This window comes from Malus domestica, chromosome 09 (genome assembly GCF_042453785.1).
Source record: "Malus domestica chromosome 09, GDT2T_hap1".
In the NCBI taxonomy this organism is placed as follows: domain Eukaryota; kingdom Viridiplantae; phylum Streptophyta; class Magnoliopsida; order Rosales; family Rosaceae; genus Malus; species Malus domestica.
In genome coordinates this window covers 18,209,656-18,236,876 of record NC_091669.1, presented here as the reverse complement: position 1 = coordinate 18,236,876, position 27,221 = coordinate 18,209,656, and the positions used below count along the sequence as shown (strand labels likewise).

The following is a 27,221-nucleotide window of genomic DNA, read 5'->3' as shown; positions in this document are numbered from 1 at the left end:
TAGTTTCCGAAAAACTGAATATGCAGGTTATGGACATGGTAACTGCATATCTCTATGGGGATCTAGATATGGAAATTTACATGAAAGTTCCAGAAGGACTTCCATTGACTGGTTCAAATAGTTCTAGACCACGGAACACTCTCTCAATTAGGTTAAGGAGGTCACTCTACGGATTAAAACAATCCGGGCGGATGTGCTATAACCGTCTGAGTAAATATTTGACAAGTCAAGGTTATGTGAACAATGAACTATGCCCATGCGTGTTCATAAAGAAGTCACATCCCAGATTTACAATCGTTGCAGTTTATGTCGATGACATGAACCTCATTGGGACTCTCGCATAGCTTGAGGAAATTACTACACACTTGAAATCGGAATTTGAGATGAAGGATCTTGGGAAAACTCGATATTGTCTCGGCCTGGAGATCGAGCATTGTTCGAATGGAATCCTAGTACATCAATCGAACTACAACCAAAAGGTGTTGCGACGTTTTAATGAGGATAAAGCGAAGCCTTCAAGTACACCCATGGTCGTTCGGACTCTAGATGCTAAACGAGATCCCTTCCATCCAAAGGAGGATGAGGAAGAGATTTTGGAACCCGAAGTTCCTTACCTAAGTGCAATTGGGGCTTTATTGTACTTGGCTCAGTGCACTAGACTCGACATCTTCTTCGCTGTGAATTTATTGGCTAGATACAGCAATGCGCCCACACGCAGGCACTGGAATGGTGTTAAAGACATTTTTCGCTACCTCAAAGGTACTACGGATTTGGGTTTGTTCTATATCCGCGAATCTCCAAGTGTTGCCTTCCCCTATGACCCTCGGATTGATTCTTGCCTTGTTGGTTACACAGATGCTAGATGTCTGACCCACATAGAGCATGTTCTCAAAACGGGTTATGTCTTTACCGTTGGAGACATCGCTACATCTTAGAGGTCTACCGAGCAAACGCTAGTTGCAACTTTGTCAAACCATGCTGAGATTCTCGCCCTACATGAAGCATCACATGAGTGCTTTTGGCTAAGAGAAGTTATGGAACATATTCAAATCACTAGTGGTCTTACATCAGTCGTTGACCTTCCTACGATGATCTTTGAAGACAATGCAACATGTATTCAACAGCTGAAAAAGGGATACATCAAAGGAGACAACACCAAGCATATAGCGTCGAAGTTCTTTTACTCACACCAGCAGCAGCAGCATCAGAACATTGAAGTCAAGTAAATCCGTTCCCAGGACAACCTGGCCGATCTCTTTACCAAGTCATTGCCCAAGTTTACATTTCAGAAGCTCGTCAAAGGAATTGGTATGCGTAAATTATTTGAGTTGAATTGCTTGTAGTTCTTTTATTTAGAAGTTGTGTCTAACTTAGGGGGAGTATCTAGAAGAATACTCATGACTTAATGTACTCTTTTTCCTACGATTAGAAGCATTTTTTCCACTGGGTTTTTGCTACCTAACGAGGTTTTAATAAGGCACCCATCCTGGGATGATCATACTCTAATGAGTTCACTACCTTCGTCCAGTTTGACGAGTGTTTTAGACATTATGCATATTTTCTTACTTTTCTCCTTAGTCTATGGGTTTTCCCCATGCCTTGGGTTTTACCATAGCAAGGTTTTTGTAAGTTTTTGCAAATGCATACTTCACTTAAATTTGAGACTCGCGATCACCCGTTGTGCCGATGACTTCATCAACTATTCTACCTTATCTGCTGAAGATCTGATGCGATTGTTTGTTGAGTATTTACACACTCAAGGGAGAGTGTTGCAGTCATATTTAGAATAGGAATGTGATTGTGTAAATCCTAGGGAATTTGGGAATGTATCTTATATTCCTATTAAGATTAGATTACATATTAAATGTTGTAATCCTAAAGGGAAAGGTTTTACCCTTCATACTACTATAAATAAAGGCACAATGGGGTGAATCAAACACACCTCAAATTAAATCAATCTCTCTTCTCTCTAATAGTGGTCGGCCCCCCTCTCTCTCTAAACCCTAGATCGTTCAATCAAATAGGCCTACAACAACATTCAAATAATACCCAAATTTCAAATAGACTACCACGTAGATAAATATATAACCAATTATTACAACATATTTACAAATTATGCCACTAAACCCTAATTATCTTAATAAATACTAGCATTTGCCTACACACTTTGTGTGTATGAACACATTTTTTTAGAAAATGAGAAGGGGAGAGAGAGAGAGAGAGAGAAAGTGGGGGGAGTGGGAGGTTTTTGTTTTTGGTTTTTTATTTTATTTAAATTTTAAATATTAGAGATATTTTAACATCACTTATAGGTCAGATTTCAATAAAAACAATAAAATTTGGACATGTGAAATTACATTATTGCCCATCTTTTTTTTTGTGTGATAGAAGACTAAGTTGTCTTTTCACCCTCTTTTGGTTGACAAAGAGGGTTTCATTAATTAATAGAGATTATTACTCATCCTAATTATGATTAGCAATTAACCCCATATGGAAATTTTACCTCTTTGTTTCATAAATATTATTAACATTTATATATATATATATATATATATATATATATATTAATTTACCCATATTTATAAGCAATTATAGGCACATTTTTCGTATGAAAAAAAAAAGGATCCTTTGTATAATCAGTTATTTTGCATCAAATAATATTGTTTGATAAAAAAAAAGCAAGAATCAATTAATATTCTTTTATTTTGTAGGTAAATGATTTCACACAGATTATTACATACATTAGCCATTTTGATTTGTTATTATATATGTGTGTCAAAAATAATTTATCTATATTTATATGTAAAGTATAAGCAAATTAAATTTTTTATAAGAATTAAACAATAGGTAAATTATATTGTAGGTACATTATGTTTTAAAAAAAAAAAGAAAAATTGAAATTCATAAACAAAAAGTAGTAGAGATTTTATCTTTTCAATCAAATTACATTCCTTTATTTTGTAGGTAAATTTTTTAAAGCATTATTACATATACTGGGCACATTTTACTACTAATATATACATGTGCAAATATATATTAGTTTTAGTAGGAATTATATACTATAGGTACATTATGTTTGTACAAATAAAAAAAAGAGGTAAATTAAAATTCATAAACAAAAAGTTGTAGATATATTATTTTTTTAATCAACTTACATACCTTTATTTTGTAGGTAAATAATTTTACATGAATTATTACATATATTGGGCACATTTTAGTAATATATATGTGCAATTATATTTTATTATATCAAATGTAGATAAATTAATATTGAATCAAATAATATTTTTTATTTATTTTGTAGGTAAATTATTTTGCATGTATTATTACATATACTAGGAATATTATATTACTAACACATATGTCCAAATAATTTACCTATGTTTATATGTAAATTACTCCATAGTTCCCTTTCAGTTTCCATTTGGTAAGAAAATGACAAGATTAATTTAAAATTGTCTAATTTTATGCAAATTTGGAAAACAATTACAAAATCTAAAGGAAAGTATAACATTAATGTTTATTTATTTATTTAATTTTTTTTTTTGCCAGAAGCATTAACATACAATTTGTTATGATATATTAATATGCAATGAATTTAAACATTAATACATTTTTTTCATTAATCCCTCCCTTCAAATTTGCATAGAATTAAATGTATACATTAAAATTGTAATTATGGGTACTTTAGGCATCTAGAAAATGCAAAATGTGTAAAGTCAAACATAATTAATGAATTTGCTTATGTAGATCCTAGTCTTTGGATTTTATTCAAGTAAAAAGACTATAATGGGTTTTATGTAAAGAAACTTGAGTTTCAAGGGCTAAAATCATATTTTCAGTAAAATCTTTTGCTGCTTCTTATATGATCCGTGCTTGTGCACAAATTTTCTTTTGCTGCTTAATTATATAAGTTTAGGTAGTATTCTTTTTAATGTAAGCAATATTAGAGAAGTGAAAATTGAATTCGAGGCTTTAAGTACGAGTGTGAATGCTCTTAACCAATTGAACTACAAGACATTGTAAACAAAAATATTTTTGGCCGAAATGAAATTGATGAATAATTATCGCATTAATATATAGGGGGTATGTGTATTTGCCACCTAAACTTCCGTTTTGGTGCTAATGTGCACAAAAGGAAACAATTAACAGCAGACTTTAGGTATAGTGGTAATATTAATTATACCTTACTAGAGCTAGGATGTACACAAAAACAAATAATTATAAAGAACAGAAATGAAAAAGAAAATTTCAATTAATGGTTGGACAAATAGCCTCCGTGAGTAGAGTACAACTATTCCATCCCATCAATGTTAAAATATCTAATTATTGATTTTTATTCTTGAGCTGCAAGTCTTGTAGCATGAATTCAATTGGCCCCTCATGTTTATTTCAGCAAATGACACCAAAAAAAAAAAAAAAGGATAAATAAATTGGATGAATAATTCAAAGCAAATAACAAAATCCAAGAAAAAAGGGTTAACAAATAAATTGATCAAAGCCAAGAGAGAAAGAAGTCAATTGAATTAATGTGTTAGTACCAAAAGCAGGTGCATAATCGGCGGGTGTGGGAATGACATTTACACAGGAAAGTCGACAGTCTTTGAGGCGTTTGAGGGATTTTTCTGAGCCTTACACGAATCTGCAGGCATTTAGAAGGGCAGGCATGAAAGCAAACCTTTCTAACAGCCCACTTCAGATTGTAGCATTTCTTGTGGCAACTTCTGAGGCACCAGCTCTCTTGTGGTTTAGGTGGAGGAACAGGAAGATGGGATTTAGGTGGTGGTGGTGGGATTTTATTGCCATGGGGTGAATTTTTGAGAAGTGTGACTATGGAATCATTAGTGAGTAATTATCAACAAAGTAATCACTATCAGTGTCAGCACATTCAGATTGGCCCATAACAACCCCAACCTTCAACTGTAAGACTTAACCCAACCCTTGTTAGCATGCTGTCTAGATCACGATCAATATTGAGGCAAAGAGACTAACCTGGAACATTCGTTACCGCAGCAAAATGAAATCTTCTACTCACTTGAAGCCTTTATGTTATTATGGTGATAGAACCCTTTTCTTAGAACGTATCTCCAGTGAGTAGGGAATTCCTACATTTATAGTGGCAATGGCAGCCAACTTCCATCTTTCGTGGAAGTATGGTTATTGTCCCATTGCACCAAATCCCAGTTTAGATGGAGTAGTGGATTAGTGGTGAAATACCTTAAGTGGTTATTTCAAAGCATTCTGAATGTGCTTCCACAAAAATAGGATGTTAACTTTTCCACATATTCAAACTCTATAGAATTATATTATCAACATGTAACCTCTCCTTTATCACAACTTGTTGAGTCCAAATAGATTCTTACATCAACAACAGCACAGCCAATGCTCTCATCATAGCCCTTAATCCCTCTATGTGATTCAAAGCTAATTAAGCTCTAATTAATCTCACTCAGCTTAAAAATTTACTTCTCCGCTGGAAATGTTGTGTGAATTTGGTAGAATACATTGCATGCCGGCCCCTATTTATATAGAATTGGGAGAGCCACCAATTCCAATTGAGCATATTGCATGAGTTCGGGTATAATGTGCTCACTGCTCTGTGTTTGTAAACTAAGGAAAACCAGTAAATGTTAATTGAGATATTATTGGGAAGTCCATGGATTTAGATCAATCAAAGGGATACATGAACCTAAACAGCATAATAATAGGCTTTTATTATGTTAGTTGTACAAATAAGAGGGTGTTGCAGTCATATTTAGAATATGAATGTGATTGTGTAAATCTTAGTATATCTAAGGATATCTTGGAATATTCTCTTTAGTAGATATTATCCTATTAGAGTTGTAATCCTATCAGGTAAGGATTTAACCTATCATACTACCATAAATAAAGGCACAATGGGGTAATACAACACACACCTCACAATTAAATCTCTCTTGCTGCCGACATCTCTCCCTTTCTGGTCCTAAGTCCTAAATACAATTCAGTCAAATAGGCCTACAACACATTATCAGCATGCTCTTACCAGAAGCTAAAGAACTGAAGGATCGTAGGAGTAGGTTTTCTTCTACAAAATTCAAAGGCTTTTATTTGTTTTCTGCTAATCAGGTACGCTTAAAATAAAGTAAGATATTTGAAACGTCCACGAAGCATGAAAACATTCCCCATGATGCATGAACCCTCTATATTTATATTTTCCTTCCAATATATATTGTATATGATTCATATATTTGTCAATATATATATATATATACACGTTTCATGCATTACGCATTTATTTTGCTATGTGGAATTTATGAGTCAAAACATATAAATAAATAAGAAGCAATTTAGGGTTATTTAAACCCTAGAAAAGTAAATAAAAAAACAATAAAAGGGATTACACGGCATAGTTGCTGCTCGCCGCAATGGCACCACTATCGACCACCACAGCTGGCATGCAGCCCAGCCACGTGGAGCACGTCATCAGAACGACATCATTGTCACGTCTGGACTATGGTAGCAACTTTTTGGGCTTTGCTGAACCTACACGGACACTAGGCTTCGGCTTGGTAAGCGTTACCATGGGCCTGTAACCCCTTCAAGCCCAAAACCAACAACTTTTGAGTTGCTGGGCTTTGTCCTAAGTCCCTAGCCCAAACCTGCTGCAAGCTCGTAGCTTGCTAGGTCCACCCCGTGCCCCAGGCTCGCCTACAACAAGCCCGTATCACTTGCGGGGCTTTGTTAAAGTCTCAGCCCACTTGCCCGCATCTTATGCTGTTGGGTTTGACTTGCCCTGACCCAAAAACTAAGGAGATAGCCTTGGTTGGGCCTTTCCTCACCAACCTGCAAGCTAGTTTTAGGCTGGGCTTGCCCCGTGCCTTGTTTTTGGCCCAAACCAGCAACTTTTACTGCTGGGCTCACCCAGACCACACAGCTTAAAGGCTTGCTACCCTCCCATGGCCCAATGGCCTGCAACCATGCTGCAGGGCCCGTCCCCACATCGCAGCCAGCCCACTTTTGGCTGGGCCACATTATTTTTTTTTACTTTAAGCCAATTTTTGGCATTCCTGCGGTATAAATCATGGGGCACTTTGGTTTATGCCAATTAATTCTAATTTAACAATCACTTGGTTTATCACCAACCGAAGCTAATATGACCCGTCTGTCATTATTTTGCTTCCACAATCGACCTCGTTTGGTCTCGATATATTGAATTAATTAAAAGTGACATGCAATCCATTAATCTGATAATTAATCTAAAATTATTGACCTGAAGATCACTTCTGGACATTAACGATTCAATCATTTATTTTTCTACTTTGAACCGTTGACATCCTTTCGTAGTCCCGAAGCTCTCACACTTGAGTTCCCGAAGCAACTTAAATCCACTACACTTAAATCAGCATATTGCATTCTGTGTTCTTGCGGGAACCTCTTCTTCATTCATAAAACTAATTGAACCTGTAGTTTCATATTTAGTGCATTTGAAACCTGAAGTTTTCATTCAAAACTTACCACATGAAACTTGTAGCTTTCATGTTTAAATTAAACCAATACATGTCAATGGAAGCTGAATGTTCTACGATGTATGTCTATGGATTACCATATGACTGATCACGTTTTATTGTACCTTCCATTTTAAGGACATGTCAAACTTGAACAAGCTCGATTTCATCGCTCTGAAAGTATCTGGAGGAAACTACCTGAAGTGGGTTCAAGACGTAAAGCTTTATCTTACTGCAAAGGGTATTAGAGCCACCATCGTGGAACCTACCAACGACAAACCTATCAATGAAGCTCAGTAAGCTACTGCAATGATCTTCATTCGAATACACATCTATGATGCACTACAGACCAAGTACCTCGCTGAGGAGGACCCACACACCCTCTGGCTTGCTTTGGCCGATCGTTTCAATCACCAGAAAGACATTTACTTACCTGAAACAAGACACGATTGGTAGCATCTACGCTTCCAAGACTATAAATCCGTGAATGAATACAACTCTAAAGTTTATAGAATCTGATCACTGCTTAAGTTCTGTAAAGTGGACTTAAAAGATGCAGATCTCTTGGAGAAAACCTATTCGACCTTCCATGCCACAAATATTGTCCTGCAACAACAATATAGGGCATATAAGTTCACCAAATTTTTGGATCTGCTTTGTTTTACTTCTTGCTGAAAAGCAGAACCAACTTTTGATGAGAAATCATCAAGCTCGACCCACTGGCTTGAACGTTCTGCCTGAAGCGCATGCGACTAATTCTAGCAGCCACAAACGACAAAAATATCATCGTGGTCGTGGTAATGGGAGGCAAGCCCACCCATGGGCCCAAGGTTAACAGATCTAAGGCCCACCAAGGGAGGAAATTTGACCTAGAAGCGCCAAACTTCAAGAACAAGGGAAAAGCTATTGTTTCATAGAAATGGACATATGTTACCATTGTGGATCAAATGATCATTGGTCATGGGTATGCAGAGCTACCCGAGGCTATTGCCAAGTATCATTCCCCCCGTGAGTCTAACTTTGCCAATATGGAACATCTCGAAGATGCTACTACATCCATGGAGATATTAGATTTTCAGGAGGCATCGGCTCCTATGGACGAATAAGTTTTATTCTTCTAGACTTGTTTTTAGGGTGTATTTTTACCCCTAATGGCCGAACCCACTAGGAGTGGCCGGACCCCTTCCTTATTTTTTAGGTTTATGGTTTAATTTTTAGACAATTTTTCTAAGTCATTGGAATAATTTGTTTGGTTTTTGTTTGTTTTGAATTATGGATAATTATTTTATGAATATTATTTCTCAATTGATTAATTGAATGAATGGAATTATATTTATGTATGTGACTAGTTCAATTAATTTATTTGTAGATATGACTAGTGGGGAAGTTAGTTGTTTGGCTGATAGTGCTACTGTGCATACCATATTGCATGAGCGACACTATTTTACTAACTTCATACCTAAGAATGCACATCTGGCAACCCTCTCAGGCTTATCCAACCTGATTGAAGGATATGGAAAGGCCCATATAATGTTGTTTAATGGTATTGTCTTAACCATTAAAGAGGCCCTTTATTCTCCACATTCTGGAAGAACGTTGCTGAGTTTTAGAGACATTCGAGATAATCAATATCATGTTGAAACCACTTAAGAGAATGGTTCTGAATTTCTTTGTATCACTTTACACGAGTATGGTCATAAACGTATTCACGAGAAGCTGGAACGTCTCCCTAATGAATTGTACATCACAACCATTCACGGCATAGAAACCCACCATATGGCCGGCCCTAAGCCCAGGTTCCAGAGCACATTATTGCTTTGGCATGATTGTCAATTTGATGAGACAGTCTTCCCGTTGTTAATAGGAGATAAGAATGCTAACATTCCTGTAAAACACCGCGAATTGTTATGGTATACTCCTACGTTGTCTCATTTAGATCCCTACACTGCCTAGTATGAAACTAAAGTGCAATGTATTCTAGATCTTCAGAGCATCACTCAAAGCATGTCGGATTCTTTTACTGATCTAGCAAAGGTGACAAGATCACATATACCTGCTACAAACACACCTACAAGGATCGATGTACCTAGAGTATACCATAATACTGCCTGGGAAGGCCGAATCATCCCCGAGGGTGGGGCGGCTGCAACTTCCACGTGGCCCGATACATTGGCGGGTAGCCAATCATCTGCTCCTACCTTGAAGCATGGTAGATCACCTGGTTCAAAGGATTCACAACCTCGGAAGAGGAAAATGGCACAAACTAGTGACCCAAGTCTGAATCTGACCATCGCTTGCTCATATGTTCCAACGTATGAGGTTATTCTAGATTATGGTGATGCCTTAGATAAGATAACCCGGTCTCCCAAGAATCGCGAGATTTCAGTCCACTATGTAGTATTGGATGAGGTTTGGAATCGGAATAAGATGATTGTCGATGATGCATTTGCATACACAGTAGCTACTGATATTATGCTTGGCGATGATATTCAAAATAAGTAATCCAGGTTGAATTCGATTCCCTTGCGAAACGTAAGGTGTTTGGGCATGTAGCTTATACTCTACCACATGTGAAGCTCGTGGGCTATAAGTGGGTTTTCGTAAGGATGCGTAATGAGAAGAATGAAATAATGTGATACAAAGCATGCCTCGTAGTGCAAGGCTTCTTTCAACACCCTAGGATTGACTACAAGAAGACCTATTCCCCCGTAATGGATGTCATAACATTCCGCTACCTTATTAGTTTGGTAATTTCTGAAAAACTAAACATGCAGCTTATGGACGTGGTAACCGCGTATCTCTATGGGGATCTAGATACGGAAATCTACATGAAAGTTCTAAAAGAAATTCCATTGACTGGTTCAAATAGTTCTAGAACACGGAACACTCTCTTTATTAAATTGAGGATATCACTCTACGGATTGAAACAATCCGGCCGAATGTGGTATAACCTTCTGAGTGAATATTTGACAAGTCAGGGTTATGTGAACAACGAACTATGCCCATGCGTGTTCATAAAGAAGTCACATTCCAGATTTGTGAGGGATTTACGATCGTTGCAGTTTACATCGATAACATGAACCTCATCGGAACTCCTGCAGAGCTTGAAGAAATTGCCGTTCACTTGAAATTGGAATTTGAGATGAAAGATCTTGGGAAAACTCAATATTGTCTTGGCCTAGTACATCAATCGAATTACACCCAAAAGGTGTTGTGACGTTTTAATAAGGATAAAGCAAAGTCTTCGAGTACTTCTATGGTCATTCAGACTTTAGATACTAAACGAGAACCTTTCTGTCCCAAGGAGGATGAGGAAGAGATTTTAGAGCCTGAAGTTCCATACGTAAGAGCAATTGGTGCTTTATTGTACTTGGCTCAATGCACTAGACCTGACATCTCATTCGTTATTAATCTTTTGACTAGATATGTCAATGCACCTACACGCAGACACTGGAATGGTGTTAAAGACATTTTTCACTACCTTAATGGTACGACAGATTCAGGATTGTTCTACACCCACGAATCCTCGAGATAAGTCACCACCCCCCTCGATCCTCAGGTTAATTCCTGCCTTGTTGGTTACGCAGATGTTGGTTATTTGTCTAATCCACATAGGGCATATTCTCAAACGGGCTATGTCTTTACCGTTGGAGACGCCACTATATCTTGGAGGTTGATAGGAGCATATTTATGAGACTTAATTGGCTTGTTCTCGTGCGTTTACGTTGTGTTTCCTTAGTTATTTTAGCGTTTAAAGTCATTTTCGTATGTTTGTAGGTCTTAATAACAACGTTGGCAAGAAAAGTGCATTTTGGTGCATTTTGGATCAAAATTGGGCTGAAATGGATTGCATGCATGAGGATGGACGTTTTTGGGCATATGTGTGTGCAAGTGTGTGTGTGCAAATGCAAGGGTAAACAATGACAACTCATACACATGCAAACTCACGGCAAAGGGGAAGGAATTATGCTTGTTTTGTGGCTGAAATTATGCAAAGAACATGTGTGTGTGCAAGTGTAACAGCTAGGATGATAACATGGCAGCAAACACATGGCAAAGAAAAGAACATGGCAGCAAACACATGGAGCACACGGCATAGGCAGAAAGCGTGGGTGTTTGGTGGTTGAAATGATGAAGCATGTGTGTGTAAATGTAAAGGGGAAACATGACAGCTCACACCTACACAAGCTGCACATGCAAAGGAAATGGAGTGGTCCTCTCTCAAGCCTATAAATACCACCTCCCATATTCATCAAAAAACAGATTTGGATCCTTGTCTTTGCCGTGAGTTTTCCACCACCATTCTCTCCAAATTCAGCCAAAAATCACCCCTAGCCACACCACCCATCAACCCTAAACCTTTCCATACCATTCCCCATCCATTCTACACCATAAAAACCACCCAAACCCTGTCCAAACCCTCTCTGCCGCAGCAAGGAAGAAGGAGGAACTTTGGATGCACCTGCTGCCAAGTTGGAGTGTTTTAGGTGTTGTCTTTCTTTGAATTTTAATGTCTAATTTTATGTATCTTTGCTTTGCAAGTATGAGGAACTAAACCCCCCTTGGCTAGGGGGGATTCAAAACCATGTTTATGCTTGCTATATGATTTGATTACTTCCAATTGCGTTTCATGAATTGTGAATTTAATTTACTTATCTCTATGAATTAAAACTAATTTGTGTATGTTGGTTGAGAGTGCACGCTTAATTTTCATGCATAAGTTTGTTGCTAGGATATAAGGGAGTTTCACCTAATTGTTATGAACTTATATTCATAAGTAGTAAAAGTTGTTGATCACAATCATGTTAAGTAAATTCTTGGCATAAGTTTCATGCAATTCATAGTAACAAGTGCCTCGCCAATGCTTATGGTTTTCATAGAACTTAATGATTCTTGCTTGTATCTCTATTATGCAATTCATGTAGGGGACTTGTGAGGAATGCTTTGGGTTGTCGTATGCAATTCATCCAATTCAATAACTTTAGGGAAATCTGTGGGTTAATTAGTGCAATTCACAGTTAATCTGGGGTGTTGGGAATTCATGGTGTGTCGAAGAGCAATTGGAAATCATTTTGTATGCAAGTATAACATGTGTGGAGAAGAACCCCTTAGCTAACTTCTCATCCATTCAATTTAATCAATCTCGTTTTACAATCTGCTAGTTCTTAAAGTTTTTGTTTAGTTTTAAATTTCATCAAGAACCAATCTCCCATTTATTTCAAAGTGTTAGATTAGTTAATAATCACTTTAGTTTGTGTTTTTAAGTGTTTTGATTCAAGTGGTAAACCAATTTCGTCCAAATTTGTGTTTGTGCTCAAAACTGCCCAGAAAGTGTTTTTAAGGCAGTTTTGAGTCTTTTGGTTGCTGTTTTGAATCTTTTTGTTTATCTTAGTGTTTTAAACTTTAGTTTTGCATTCTTCGAGTCTAGTTTAGTGTTTTAAACTTTGTTTTTAAGTTTTGAGTCAGTTTTCAAGTGATTTGGCAATCCCTCCTAATCCCCGGCCTAGAACGATCCCTACTTACATACTTGCTACAATTGATAAAAAGAGGGTTTAATTTGTGTGCTTATAGATTTCGCATCAGAGGTCTACCAAGCAAATGCTAGTTGCAACTTCTTTGAACCATGTTGAGATCCTCGCCCTGCATGAAGCATTGCATTAGTGCTTTTGGTTGAGAGCAGTCATAGAACATATTCAAAACACTAGTGGTCTTACTACCATTGTTGACCTTCCTACGACGATCTTTGAAGACAATACAACATGTATCGAGTAGTTAAAGAAATGATACATCAAATGAGACAACACTAAGCACATAGCGCCGAAGTTCTTTTATTCTCACCAGCAACAACAACATCAAAACATTGAAGTCAAGCAAATCCATTCCCATGATAGCCTGACCAATCTCTTTACCAAGTCATTACCCAAATTTACTTTTCAGTAGCTCATCTAAAGAATCGGTATGCGTAAATTATCTAAGTTGAATTGCTTGTAGTTCTCTTATTTGGAAGTTGTGTCTAACTTAAGGGGAGTATCATGAAACATACTCACTTGATCTTTATGTACTCGTTTTCCTACGATTAGGAGCATTTTTCCTCTTGGGGTTTTGCTACCTAACGAGGTTTTGATGAGGCACCCATCCTGGGATGATCATACTTCATTGAGTTCACTACTTTCGTCTTGTTTGACGTTTCTTTTAGACATTATACATACTTCTAACTTTTCTCTTTAGTCTATGGGTTTTCACTTGCCTTAGGTTTTACCATAGCAAGGTTTTGTGAGCTTCACTACCTATGCATACTTTCTTTATATTAGAGACTTGCATTTGCCCGTTGTGTCGCCGACTTCATCAACTATTCTACCTCAACTGCTGAAGATCTAACGCGATGTTTTTTTTTAGTATTTCCACACTCAAGGGGGCGTTTTGCAGTCATATTTAGAATAAAAATGTGATTGTGTAAATCTTAGTGTATCTAGGGATATCTTGGAATATTCTCCTTTGTAGATATTATCCTATTAGAGTTGTAATCCTATTCGGGTAAGGATTTAACCTATCCTACTACTATAAATAGACATAATAGGGTGATACAACACACACCTCACAATTAAATCTCTCTTGTCGTCGGCCTCTCTCCCTCTCTAGTCCTAAATACAGTTCAGTCAAATAGGCTTACAATAGAGGGCAATTTATATAAATCGAACCTGGGCTTTATCATTTCTCTGCATTTGCTTTGAACCTGGATCAAATCCAGAAAATGGATCGAAAAACATACCTTCTCCACAAGGGGACTTTCTAGTAGTGGTACGAAGAACCTTAGTAGGTTTGCAAACTGGAGCCTTAACACCTTTTATTAGAGCTTCACACTCTAATATATGTTAACCATAGCTGATCAATTTGATAGTTCTTGAATATGTATCTTAGATATAGAAATAAGGGATTGGAAGAGAGAGAGAGAGAGAGAAAGAGAGAGAGAAGAGGAAAATCTGTTATCTTTTATATTTCTTAATGAAAATTTTTTTACATCACACTTGTATTTATAAGCAACATAATCTAACAACCTTCACTAACTAACTCTACATATGAATGACAAGTGTCACAATCTATATCCGTTGAATATACTCTAACATTCCCAATCAAGATCATGATTAAGTAATCCAAGCATGAGATTGTTGCAGTGGGTTCAAAACAAGGATACACTGAGACCCTTAGTAAGTATATCTGCAAACTGCTCTCGAGAATACATAAACTGCACTCCAAGTTGCTTCTTGGCGATCCGTTCTCAAATGAAATGAACATCAACTTCGATATGCTTGGTTTTTTTATGCTGAACAGGATTAAAAGATAAGGCAATTCCAGACAAGTTATCACAAAATAACACAGGATGATCAATGACTTTAATCTGTATAAATAAAAGCAATTGTTGAATCCAATCTAGTTTAGTAGAAGTAGTGGACATTACATGATATTCTGCCTCTGTGGAAGATTGTGATACCATTTGTTGCTTCTTAGAAGACCAGGAAATAAGATTGGATCCTAAAAACACAACTAAACCTGTGGTTGATCTGCGATCATTTAGATCTCCAGCCCAGTCAGCATCACTGAAAGCTTTTAATACAAATCCCCTTCTAAATAAGTAATACCATGATGCATTGTACCTTTCAAGTACCTAAGTATGCACTTGACAGCAGTATAGTGTGAAACTATTGGATTTTGCATAAACTGGCAAACTTAGTGCACTAAAAAAGCAATATTAGACCTTGTAAACGTGAGATATTGTGGGGCACCTATAATGCTTCGATATGCAGTGGGATTGTTGTAGGGAACCCCATCATCCTTGAGAAGCCTATTGTATTGTAAACAAGGTGTATCACAACTTTTAGAATCAAACATCTCAGTTTTATGCAGTAAATTCTACGCATACTTGGACTGAGACAAAAACAACCCAGATTTGATTGAGGTGATTTGAATGCCAAGAAAATAGTGTAGGTCACCTAAGTTCTTTATATCAAACTCAGATGTGAGAAAGTTAATAACATGATGAATAACAGAGGAAGAGCTCCCTACGATTATAATGTCACCCACATAGAAAAGTAAAATCACAATATCACTGCCAATCTTCTTCACAAACAAAGAAGAATCTGAATAAATGGATTGAAAACCAATGGTAGGTAGAAATGCAGTAAACCTTTCATTCCATGCTCTTAGAGCTTGCTTCAAGCCATATAGAGACTTATGAAGTTTGCAGACTAAATGTGGATTATGTGCATCTACAAAACCAGGAAGTTTATTATAGTCTGCATTGGATGCATGTTAAGTGAAGCAAGGGGAATAACCTCTTGAAGACTTTCAGGATCAAACAAATGATTCATAGGGAGTGAGGAAGATTCACTTGCAATGCCAGTAATGGACTCAGAAGCAACATAGGGTACACGAATATGGGAGGGTGAAGTAGCAAGTACAGATAGTGAACTTGATGAAGATTGTGATGGTTGTTGTGACACAGATGGTAATGATGGAGACACTAGCACATTCTCAAGAGTTGTGACAAATGGTGGTGGAAGACAACATATTCATTATTTTCAACTTGTATGGAAGAATTAGAGGTATTATTTTCAACACTGGATTCAGCATAGCAATTAACCAATCTAGCAGGACATGGATGAGTACCATTAACAAATCCAGAAATTCCATGACCATCAAGTAGTAATTGCATTTGAAATTGCCAGTTCAAGTAATTAAAATCATCAAGTTTAACATTCACATATATAGAAATAGTGGAAATAAGCAAAGTAATCGGCGATTGAACAATCTGTAGTTGTGAAGCAGTAACCATGATTGCAAAAATCAATTGATTCAGAGAAGCAAGAAGAACTATCACACAAATCCTTTCGAACACTAATATCATGAAGGACAGAGAATCGTAGTAGAAACCCCTACAAATCGAAGGGTATGAACACTGCAAAACCTAGAAATTGCGACAAAATTCACCAACCTTGAGAAATGAAGAAACTGAGATAAAGAACTCAGAGAAGAGAGATGAATAATAGCGGATGCACGTCAGAGGATCAAGGATGTGTTTGCAATTCCTGCGAGTAATACCATGTTAACCTTAACTGATCAATCTTATAGTTCTTGAATATGTATCTTAGAGAGAGAAATAGAGGATTTGAAGAGAGTGAGATAGAGAGAGAGAGAGAGAGAGAGAGAGAGAAGGAAAAGAGAAGAGGAAAATCTGTTATCTTTTATATTTCTTAATGAAGAAGTTATTACATCACACTTGTATATTTATAAGCAATAAAATCTAATAACCTTCATTAACTAATTGTACATATGAATGACAAGTGTCACAATCTATATCCATTGAATATACTATAACAATATACATATCATAAAAACCATAATTAAATACAATTTAAACTAAATTTATTAGATGTTTCTAACTATTCGACAAGAAAAGGAAATATAGGGCTGGGTTCAATTGGCAAACCGTGCCAAATTCTTTGTGCCTCCTACCAACCATATATATATATAGGGGTGTGATATCCACACACCCCTTTTTACTTTTCCCACACCTTTTTGGTTTTCGACCGTCGGATCGGATGAATTGAAGAAGATCAATGGATAGAAATTAACAAGGGGTGTGTGAGAAGTAAAAAGGGGTGTGTGGATAGCACATCCCTATATATAATTACTGAAAATCATTTACCGTTAGCCAACCGTTTTCTTGCAGTTGCCAAAAATTGGTTTAGCCAAAATTATTGGTTGGTTCGGTTGGTAAATGGCACAACTGGTGGTTTGCAAATAAGCTACAAAAACAACAGCTCAAGACCATGCATCGACTCGTAAACAACAAACCAGAAAAGAGAAAAAGAAGTTGATGCCGCTAGTTTTCAATTGATGATAAGCCAACATAATCATGACTTAAAAAATTAAAATGGAAATCAAATCAAAACTTAATAAGCAAACAACAATTGTCAACAAACATAATTCAAATAGTTATAAGTTCATAAACTCAAAAGTCTAACTAATATAATTGTCTAAATTCAATTGTAGCAATTAATGCATAAACAAAAAATTCAAAATTCAAAAGTATGGTTCTGGTTATAAGATCCCATTATAACCAGGGTGGTGTGCATTGAAGAGAAGAAGAAAACTAAGAGATCAAGGCTGCTCGAAGTCGTGCAAGAGTTAGAAAAAAAAAATTGAACAACCTTTATTTTTTAAACCTAAAACTGATGAGTCATTTATTTTTTAAAACCCTAAACTGAGGAGTCAAGCATGTAAAAAATACCTAAAATATCTAAATAGAATATATATATATATATATATATATATATATATATTGGTTGGTATGGCATACCATCGGTATACAAAATCCAATACCAAAGTCATACCATTAATTGTCTCTTAAGTATAATGTCAATTGATTATGAAAAAATGCCAAAACTATAACATACCATTATGAACCGACCGATATGGTTTGGTTGGTAAATCAGTTTATGGCAAAATTTCCCACCCCTAAGGAAATTGTCTTGAATCCAACTTAAAAGATTAATATTTACCTTCAACCATAAACATGCAAGAACTACGAATTATGGAAGAAGAGTATGAATGTTATATATACGAACGAAAAATAAAATTAGAATGTACAAGTAATTGGGAAATAAATGGTGCTTTCTGTACTGTAAGTTACATTTTACCTTCTTAAGTTTGGATGCAATTGCAACCTCATATATCATCTTTAAAACATTTTAATTTCATATATTTACTTGTATTTTTTACAAATTCATACATTTTTATTTAAAATGTCAATTTGACTGTTAAATAATGATGTGACAGTCAATTGTGCCATGTAGATAAAAATTAAATAATAAAATAAAGATTTTATTATTTAAATAAAGCTAAAATGAAATTAAATAAAAACAAAAACTTAAGGAAGCTGAGGTCACCGAGTTTGTTCTTCAACGGCCATCAAAGTCTTAGAGGAAGCTAAGGTTTGCTGTGTTCTTGTGAGCCCAAAACACCTGGCAAGAAAATATGTCTAATTTGAGGAAATTCTATGTTGTTCTGTTAGAACATCCTATGTCAATAATCAAAATAGGGAGATCAGTGGAGCGCTAATGAATCCTTCACGAGGAAAACGATGATTGTGAAATAGTGGGGGAAGGAAGGAGGAGGGGGAAGGGAGGGGGAGAGATGACAGAAGTAAACCTGAAAATGGGATTCACTTTCCAAGCTATATTTTAGGGTTTGTTCTCTTCTTTTTCCTTTTTTGATCTTTTTAATTATTTTGTATTATTTTAAATGATGTGGATATTCACCTAAGATACCACATAAGATGGTATAAAATTGTGGTACAAATAGATATTAAGTGTGGCTTATGTTAACCTTTCCCATGAAAGATTCAGTTACTCAAACTACAAACAAATAAAACACTAAACATCAATTCATATAAGACCAAAGTATGCTAACTTGAAGAATTTCCATTGAATGCTGCCATGATTGATCTCGTCCAATCTGAAAATGTAGCAATTCTTCTTCTTTCTATCAGGATACTTATTGCTCAAACCAAGAATAGGACTCAGTTCCAAAAGAGCGTGTACATGTGAGAGAAGAGATTGCCATACACACACACACACACACACACACACATCCTTCTCATACTAGAATGTGGATTCCCTATTAGACTCATTATGGAAAACAACTTGTGTCTTCCCAATTCATATCAGTTTACTACTGCAATAAAATCCTCTATTGACAAGAACTGATATTCATCTTCCTATAAGACTTTCTTATTCCTATTGGACTCAATCATCTTATCTTATGTTCATATCTCCCACTAGAACATGAGACAAAGATCAAACATAGCTTTCACCAATTATAAGAAGTGATCACATAGCCTTATCCAAGATTCCACCATCATGACCAACGTCCCATTACATCTCAAAATACAAAAACCAAGATTCACAGACTACAACCAAAAAGCAGTATTGAATCTAAGTTCACATGTATTCAATCTGTAAATATGACTCATGACTCAAAACAACATAAACAGTCCAAATTATGCTCCCACTTTTCAAAAGATCATAGTACATATCAATCTTCAATGAAAAGCAACATTTTAATGACTGAATAAAATTCATTAACTATAAACTTTAAAACAGACAAACTATTTTTACAAAGTATCAAATGAATCTAACTTCTAACATGGTCCATCACCAAAACTACAATACTTTCAAAACTAAAGTATTAAGTCTCGGGACAAGGACACTTATTAAAACACTAAATCAAACTAGCAAACCAGCTGTAATGTAACCTTAGTTTGTCAGAACTGCACTCATTATTCTAAATTCTTCATAGCTGTAACCCCGAAACCTCAAAACATCTTTGATTACTCCCACTGATCAAAACTTTCTAGCACTCCCATCAAAGAAACATGTTTCCTTAAATTCTCCAATAAGCAATGCCTTAGTTAACGGATCAGTAAGCATCATTGCAGTGCTTATGTGCTACACTTCAATAACTCATTTCTTGACATGTTCTCTGACCTTAAGAAATTTCACATCCATCAAACGTGAAGCCAAAGTACGCCTATTATTCTTGGCAAAGAATACAGCCGAGTTGTTATCACAAAACATCTTAACAGGCTTCTGAATTGAATTCACAATCCTTAAATCTGTTAAGAAAATTTTCAACCATGCTGCTTGAAATCTATAACAGTTTGTTTTGCACTTTTTCATCAAACTGCCCCTCCATTGAGCATGAAGATATAACCCCCTGTTGACTTCCTGTCATCCACATCTCCAACCAAATCAGAGTCTATATATCCCACAAGTTTCAAAGAATTGATTCTGCCATACACCAACATATGACTTGGTTCTCTGCAAGTATCGCAGAACTTTCTTGGCTGCCACCCAATGTGCTTCACCCGGATTTGCTTGAAATCCACCTAGCAAGCCAACAATAAAGGTAATATCATGCCTTGTACATATGGTTGCATACATGAGACTTCTAACCAATGAGGCATAAGGTTTAGCTTGCATTTTCTTCATTTCGAAATCAGTTTTTGGACACTGACTTTTCGAGAATTTGTCACCTTTATTAACTGGAACTTGACCATTATTACAACTTTCCATATGAAATCTCTCCAATACTCTGTCAATATATCCTTTTTGAGATAAGTCAAGAAGCCCCCTTTGTCTATCTCTAACAATCTCTATTCCCAATACATAATGTGCTTCACCAAGGTCTTTCATCTCAAAGTTATCACTCAGAATTCTCTTAGCACTTTGAAGCAATTGAGGACATGAACTAGCAAGAAGAATGTCATCAACCTAAAGAACTAAGAATATGAATTTAGAACCTAAAAACTTAATGTATATGCAATCATCCAGCTTATTTTCTACAAAACCTTGTGCAGAGACAATTTGATCAAATTTCAAGTACCATTGCCTTGATGCCTATTTTAAGCCATATATTGACTTATTGAGCTTGCATACCATACTCTCATTCCCCCTTTCAACAAATCTAACAGGTTGCTTCATATAGATATCTTCTTGTAGGTCTCCATTAAGAAAAGTTTTTACATCCATTTGATGTAACTCAAGATCAAAATAGGTAGCTAAAGACATTATAACTCGCATAGAATCTTTAGAAGAAACTGGAGATAAAGTGTCATTGTAGTCGATTCCCTCTCTCTGAGTAAACCCTTTAGCAACCTATTGGCCTAATTTTAGAGTTTGATTCCACCAATGTCCAAACTTGATTCTTGAACATTGAATCTAACTCACCATTCGTAGCATTGTTCCATAGAACTGATTGAGACCTTTCAATTGCCTGAGTGTATGTGAGAGGGTCATCAATGTCACCTATATCAAACTCACTCTCTTGTAAGTACACATAATCACTGATTGCAGTAGATTTTTGAGCTCTTGTAGATTTTCTGATTTCAGCTTGAGGTGGAACTGATGCTTGTGATTCTCCAAAGGAAGTCAATGTTGCAGGCTATGTTAATTGATCAACCTCCATAATGTTGTCAACTTGAATCCCTAAATCTTCACTCATATCCTCTATGGCAGGTGACAATGGATGAGAAAACAATGGAACTTGAGTGCAATCCATTGCTACATGGTCATCACCATCTTGATGTATCTCTTCAAATATAAAAGTTTTCCTTGACAAAAGTGAGACATCTTGATCTTCTAAAAAAAACTGCATTATGTGTTTCTTAGATCCAAGTGTGACCTTAAAGGACATAAAACCTGTATCCTTTTGATTTCTCACGATAACCAATGAAATAACATGACTGAGTCCTTGAATCCAGTTTTCTTTCATTAGGATTATAGAACCTAGCTTCTGCTTTACAACCCCAAACATGGAAATAAGTAAAACTAAGAACTCTTCCATGCCATAACTCATAAGGTGTTGAAGATGTTGCCTTGCTTGGAACTCGGTTCAATATATAATTGGCTGTTTTCAAAGCTTCTACCCACAAGAATCCTGGCAATTTTGATCTTGACATCATGCTTCTAACCATACCAATGAGAGTTCGGTTTCTTCTTTCAGAAACACCATTCTGTTGAGGTGTTCTAGGTGTGGTGTATTGTGCCACAATGCCATTCTTCTCGAGATAGAGAGCAAATGGACCATTTTGCTACCCAGGTTCAGTGTACCTGTCAAAGTATTCACCTCCCATATCTGATCTAACAACTTTTATGACCTTCCCTAACTGTTTTTCAACTTATGTTTTATAAATGACAAAACAATTAAGTGCATCTAATTTCTTAGTAATAAGCAAAGTATAACCGAGCCTAGAAAAGTCATCAATGAAGTTGACAAAATACCTATTGCCACAAATTGTTTTGACTGGGAAGGGACCACAAATATCAGTGTGTATGATTTCTAATAACCCTTTACTCCTCTTAGCATCCATTTTTCTAAAATTAGTCATTTTGCCCTTCAAACAATCAACACGCTCATTTGCTGATGTAAAATCTAATTTTGGAATCAATTCTGCCTTTGAAATTTTGATTATTCTTTCTTTAGAGATGTGCCCTAGCCTCTTGTGCCAGAGAATATAAGAAGTGTCAGTTTCTAGCATCCTTTTGGAACTAACATTCAAAATTGAGTGATTATTTGACTCTATTGAGCATTCTAGACTCCAAAAATTGTCTAATAGAAGGGCGGTACCTAAAACGGAATCTAGACAGTCATTTTTAAAGATTTTCAAACATTCATCATCATCAAAGAAGGCAAAACCATCTTTAACAATTTTGGAAGCATAAATTAAGTTTCTTCTCATCTTTAGCACATAGAGCACATCATTTAATTTTAAAACAAAACCAGAAGTTAATTTTAAATTTACAACCCCTATTGAATGAACTGCAACTCTAGTCCCTTCCCCTACAGAAACATTATATAAAGTATTTCCAATTTCCCTTTGTTTTTGAAAACCATTTAAAGAGTTAGGTATATGTACTGAACATCCAGTATCAAACCACCAAGAATCAACAGGTACTTCGCAAAGATTTAACCCAACACAGACAAGTACTTGTTCATTTTCTTTGCTCTTCACATAATCTTTGAAAATTTTACAGTTGACTTTTAAATGACCCTTAGTTTTACACCAAAAACATTTAAGCTTAGACACATCTTTAGGTTTAGCCTTAAACTTGATAGATTTTCTAGGGGAGTCCACTACTTTAGCAGAATTACTGAACTTATTAGTATTCTTAAATGGCTTAGAATTCTTACCGGAACCAAAAGAGCCTCTGTTGTTGAACAACTTCTTCTCATTTGCAGTCTACAAAAAGTTGATATCCTCAATGTCTTTGCCTTTTTCTTGTTTTTGACAAGCTTCTTCTTGCACATATTGTGCAATCAGCTGAGCAACATCTCAGTTTGTCTTGAGTGTTGTAGGAGATCTTCAACTGGCTATATTTGTTGGGAAGTGCTTAAAGAATCATGAATACTAGCTGCTTATCACCAATATTTATTTCCATTGCATTGAGTCTTTCTACAGCATCGGTCATCTTCATTATGTGATCTCTTATAGAGCCAGTACCCTCCATCTTGTAAGTAGTCAATAAAGACATGTACTGACTCACTTCGGCTTTTTCAGATTCTTGAAATTTCTTTTCTATGGCATTCAGATAGTCAGCAGCCAAATCATGTTTTTTAATTCCTCCTCGAATTGTATCAGTCATGCCACTCTCTAGAATGGAAAATGCCACCTTATTGGCTCTTGTCCATCTCTCATAATCTACCTTTTCAGCTCTAGTGCTCTGATCATTGATGACAGGCTTGCGGTTGTCAATTGCTATATCAAACTCATTCAGTGTCAACAGCAAACTTATATCCCTTCTCCACTTCTTGTAATTACAGCCACCAATGAGGATTGGGATGTTGGCCAAATTAAAGGTCTTCATTGATATTGCAGACACTGAAGAATACAATGAAATTACCATACGAACACTTAGGATCCTAATTTCTATTCTCGGTCTATTGCACATCATATCATTAAAATCAATTATCCATATACATAACCATAAAAACCAAAGGTGATAAGTATATATTGAATAAGAGATCTCTTCAGAATGCTTATTTAGCCTAGGACAATCATTCCATCCAAATAAAAGGAATTTCTCTCATACAAAATAAACTCAGCATATCAATTTTAATCTTGCAATAATTCAAAATTTTCTGAAGAAGATCTAAGCCTTAGATGGTTTTCTTCCACAGATGATTAAATAGTGAATGAAAACACAAAATTTCAATCACAACAAGAACCATATTAGCTTATGTTATTAAAATCATGTCGAGAAAAGAATCTATGCAACACAAGTATAATCTGAAGAACAACTGGATTTTCAATTTCTGAATCGAGTTTCAAAGGACATACCATGGAAAAGAGCATCAACATCCAGTAGCGAAAGCATTTATTACAGATATCATAAAACTCAGGCATGGTTTGAACCATCATGAAGCACTTGGATTATCAAAGTCGAAATCTAGAAAAGAAAAGGTAAAAACGAAAGGTGTTTATCCTAGCCCAGAAAACCCCAAATTGGATAGGTTTCGGTCAAAAAATCAAACAATTATATTTAATTAAAACGCACCATTTTCACTATGACCAACTTTAAGTCCAAAACCAGTTTCGAAACCTGAAGAAGGAAAAAACTTTTTTTTTTTTGGATTCTATCGATTTTGTTGATTGAATTTAAGAACATGAACCTAAGGCTCTGATACCACATGTTCACCTTCTCATGAAAGATTCAGTTACTCAAACTACAAACAAACAAAACACAAAACATTAATCCATATAAGACCAAAGTATGATAACCTGAAGAATTTCCATTGAATGCTACCATGATCGATCTCGTCCAATCTGAAAGCACATCAGTTCTTCTTCTCTCTGTCAGGATACTTATTGCTCAAACCAAGAATAAGACTCAGTTCCAAAAGAGCGTGTACCTGTGAGCGAAGAGATTGCCATATCTATAGATATATACACACACATATCCTTCTCATATTAGAATGTGGATTCCCTATTAGAATCCTTATGGAAAACAACTTATGTCTTCCCAATTCATATCAGTTTACTACTGCAATAAAATCCTCTATTGACAAGAACTGATATTCATCTTCCCATAAGGCTTTCTTATTCCTATTGGTCTTAAATAGCTAATGTCCGATCATCTTATCTGATGTTCATATTCTTACAGCTTACTCTTAACACAATAATAATTTGATATCGAGCACGCCATTAACACAAACAGTTCTAGCTTCACATTTATTTTCCCTTTTAAAGTAAAGAAGAGAAGCGCAGATAGATAAAATGAGAACGTTAAAATTTGAAAATCGTCAATATTCTGTATTTATGCGGATCGAGGAGGAGAAGAATTCTGAAGCTTTACCATAGCATTCAGAAATTTTTTAACGGAAAACGATGACATATTTATTGATAACAGAGTTTACAAACAATAAAGAGTAAACAAATAAAAAAAACCGATAACATATTTATGTGAGACAGATTACAGATCAGAAATCACACAATATTACACAAAAGGAACTAATTAAATACCGAAATGTCCAGAAAGACAATAATTATCTTATTCAATTCATGATTAGACAAAAAGATTTCATCCCAATATTGTTTGGGAGTGGATTTCTCTCTTACATTTTCTACTATTCGATATCTAATTATCGATTCTAATTCTTGATATGCAGATATTGTAGCAAGTATCCAATTGGCCCTTCATGTTCTTTAAAATATGGTTCTTTTCAGCAACTGTCAAAATGTTAAAAGAAACATGCAATTAGATAAATAATACAAAAAAGAAAAAAGAAAGTGAACAAAAACCTAGAAATGAATTAAAAGAACGTACCAAAAGCAGCGGCAGGATAGGTGGGTATAGCCTCAATGCAGGAAAGTAAACACTTTTTTAGTGATTTTGAACCTTCATGAAAAATCCTGCAATTAGAAGGGCAGGCCTCAAAGCATGCCCTTCTAAGAATCACCTTGTCGTTGGTGCAGTTTTTCCGGCATCTTCTCAGACATGAGTGTTCTTTTCGAGGAGCATGATGAAAAGGTGGGGGAGGTGATGACTTGGGGAAGACAGGTAGAATGTCTTGAGAAGGTGGTGAGGTTACAGGGAGAGGGTTTCTAAGACGAGGTGGGATAACAGGAATAGGGTTTTGATGTTGTGGTGGGATTGCAGGACTAGGGTTTCGAAAGTTTTCGAAAGTTGTGAAGTCGGCATCAGTAAGTGAGTCATCGACAAAGTCCGGATCGACATATTGACCGATAACAACCCCAGCCATCACGAACATCGTAACCACAAACCCTATATTGCTTCCCTTCATCTCCATAGTTAATCTTATCTCAGTGTCTTTCAAAACCCACTACTGGAAATTTTTTGTATCGTTGAGATGTCGTTGCACACATAGCCCCTATTTTATAGGATTGGAAGCACATTAATGCATTAGATTGAGCCCATAATTTATACACTAATTAAGGAAACCGATTAATGTCGATGCCTAATAGCTGATTGTGGACAAATTATAGGGTGTGATTGATTGTTAATTGACACCATTATGTTGATTGTCAGTTCCTTCATTTACCTTCGAGAGTTACCTCAATCAAACGATTAATGCATTTTGTGGCTTAATCAAAGGAATTATTAAAGCATTATGTGGCCGGATGTGTGGAATTAATTAATTTATTCAAGTACAAACATAACATGTGTTACAAGTTTTTATTTGTCTCATAGTAGGCATGAGCCCCCAATCAGTAAAAGCTCCTGTAGTAAGAGAAATTTTGTCGAATACGACGTGCTCTAGTAGTCGTGAATAATTAAAGCAAAATACACCATAAATGCTCTTCAAGGCGTGCCTTACGCGTCTTAATTGGTGTTAGATACGGCGTTAATGGAGTGTTGTAATACTAGAAAACAATATTGGCATACATGTGTACCGTGATTTATATTTGATACGACGTTTGTTGAGTGTCGTAATAATGTGAAGACAATTACATCATATGACATATATCGTAAAAGAAGACTACAATCAATAATTATTGCTGATTTTGCTTGCTGTAGTTTAAATTTATTTTCCTTGCATTTACGTGCATTTAGACAGATCTTACTCATTCAATTAATCTAATTGAAATAAAACAATCCACGTCGTATTAGAAAAGAATTCACGTTTGTGTGTTGGAAAAGCTTCAACTTGTGATTC

The 27,221-nt window shown here is 35.8% G+C and overlaps 2 protein-coding genes across 2 annotated transcripts; both read right to left on the bottom strand.

Annotated features, from left to right (window-relative positions):
- Positions 1–21,896: 21,896 nt before the first annotated feature.
- LOC139188217 (uncharacterized) lies at positions 21,897–24,533 on the bottom strand. The gene is made up of 2 exons (XM_070805423.1): positions 24,385–24,533; positions 21,897–23,925 (listed from the first exon to the last, which is right to left on the bottom strand). The coding sequence occupies exons 1-2, from the start codon at positions 24,419–24,421 to the stop codon at positions 23,438–23,440; spliced, it is 525 nt and encodes a 174-aa protein (XP_070661524.1). The 5' UTR covers positions 24,422–24,533; the 3' UTR covers positions 21,897–23,437.
- Positions 24,534–25,575: 1,042 nt separating this feature from the next.
- On the bottom strand, positions 25,576–26,467 carry LOC108174139 (uncharacterized). The gene is made up of 2 exons (XM_017334489.3): positions 25,871–26,467; positions 25,576–25,773 (listed from the first exon to the last, which is right to left on the bottom strand). The coding sequence occupies exons 1-2, from the start codon at positions 26,352–26,354 to the stop codon at positions 25,682–25,684; spliced, it is 576 nt and encodes a 191-aa protein (XP_017189978.1). The 5' UTR covers positions 26,355–26,467; the 3' UTR covers positions 25,576–25,681.
- Between the last annotated feature and the right edge of the window lie 754 nt (positions 26,468–27,221).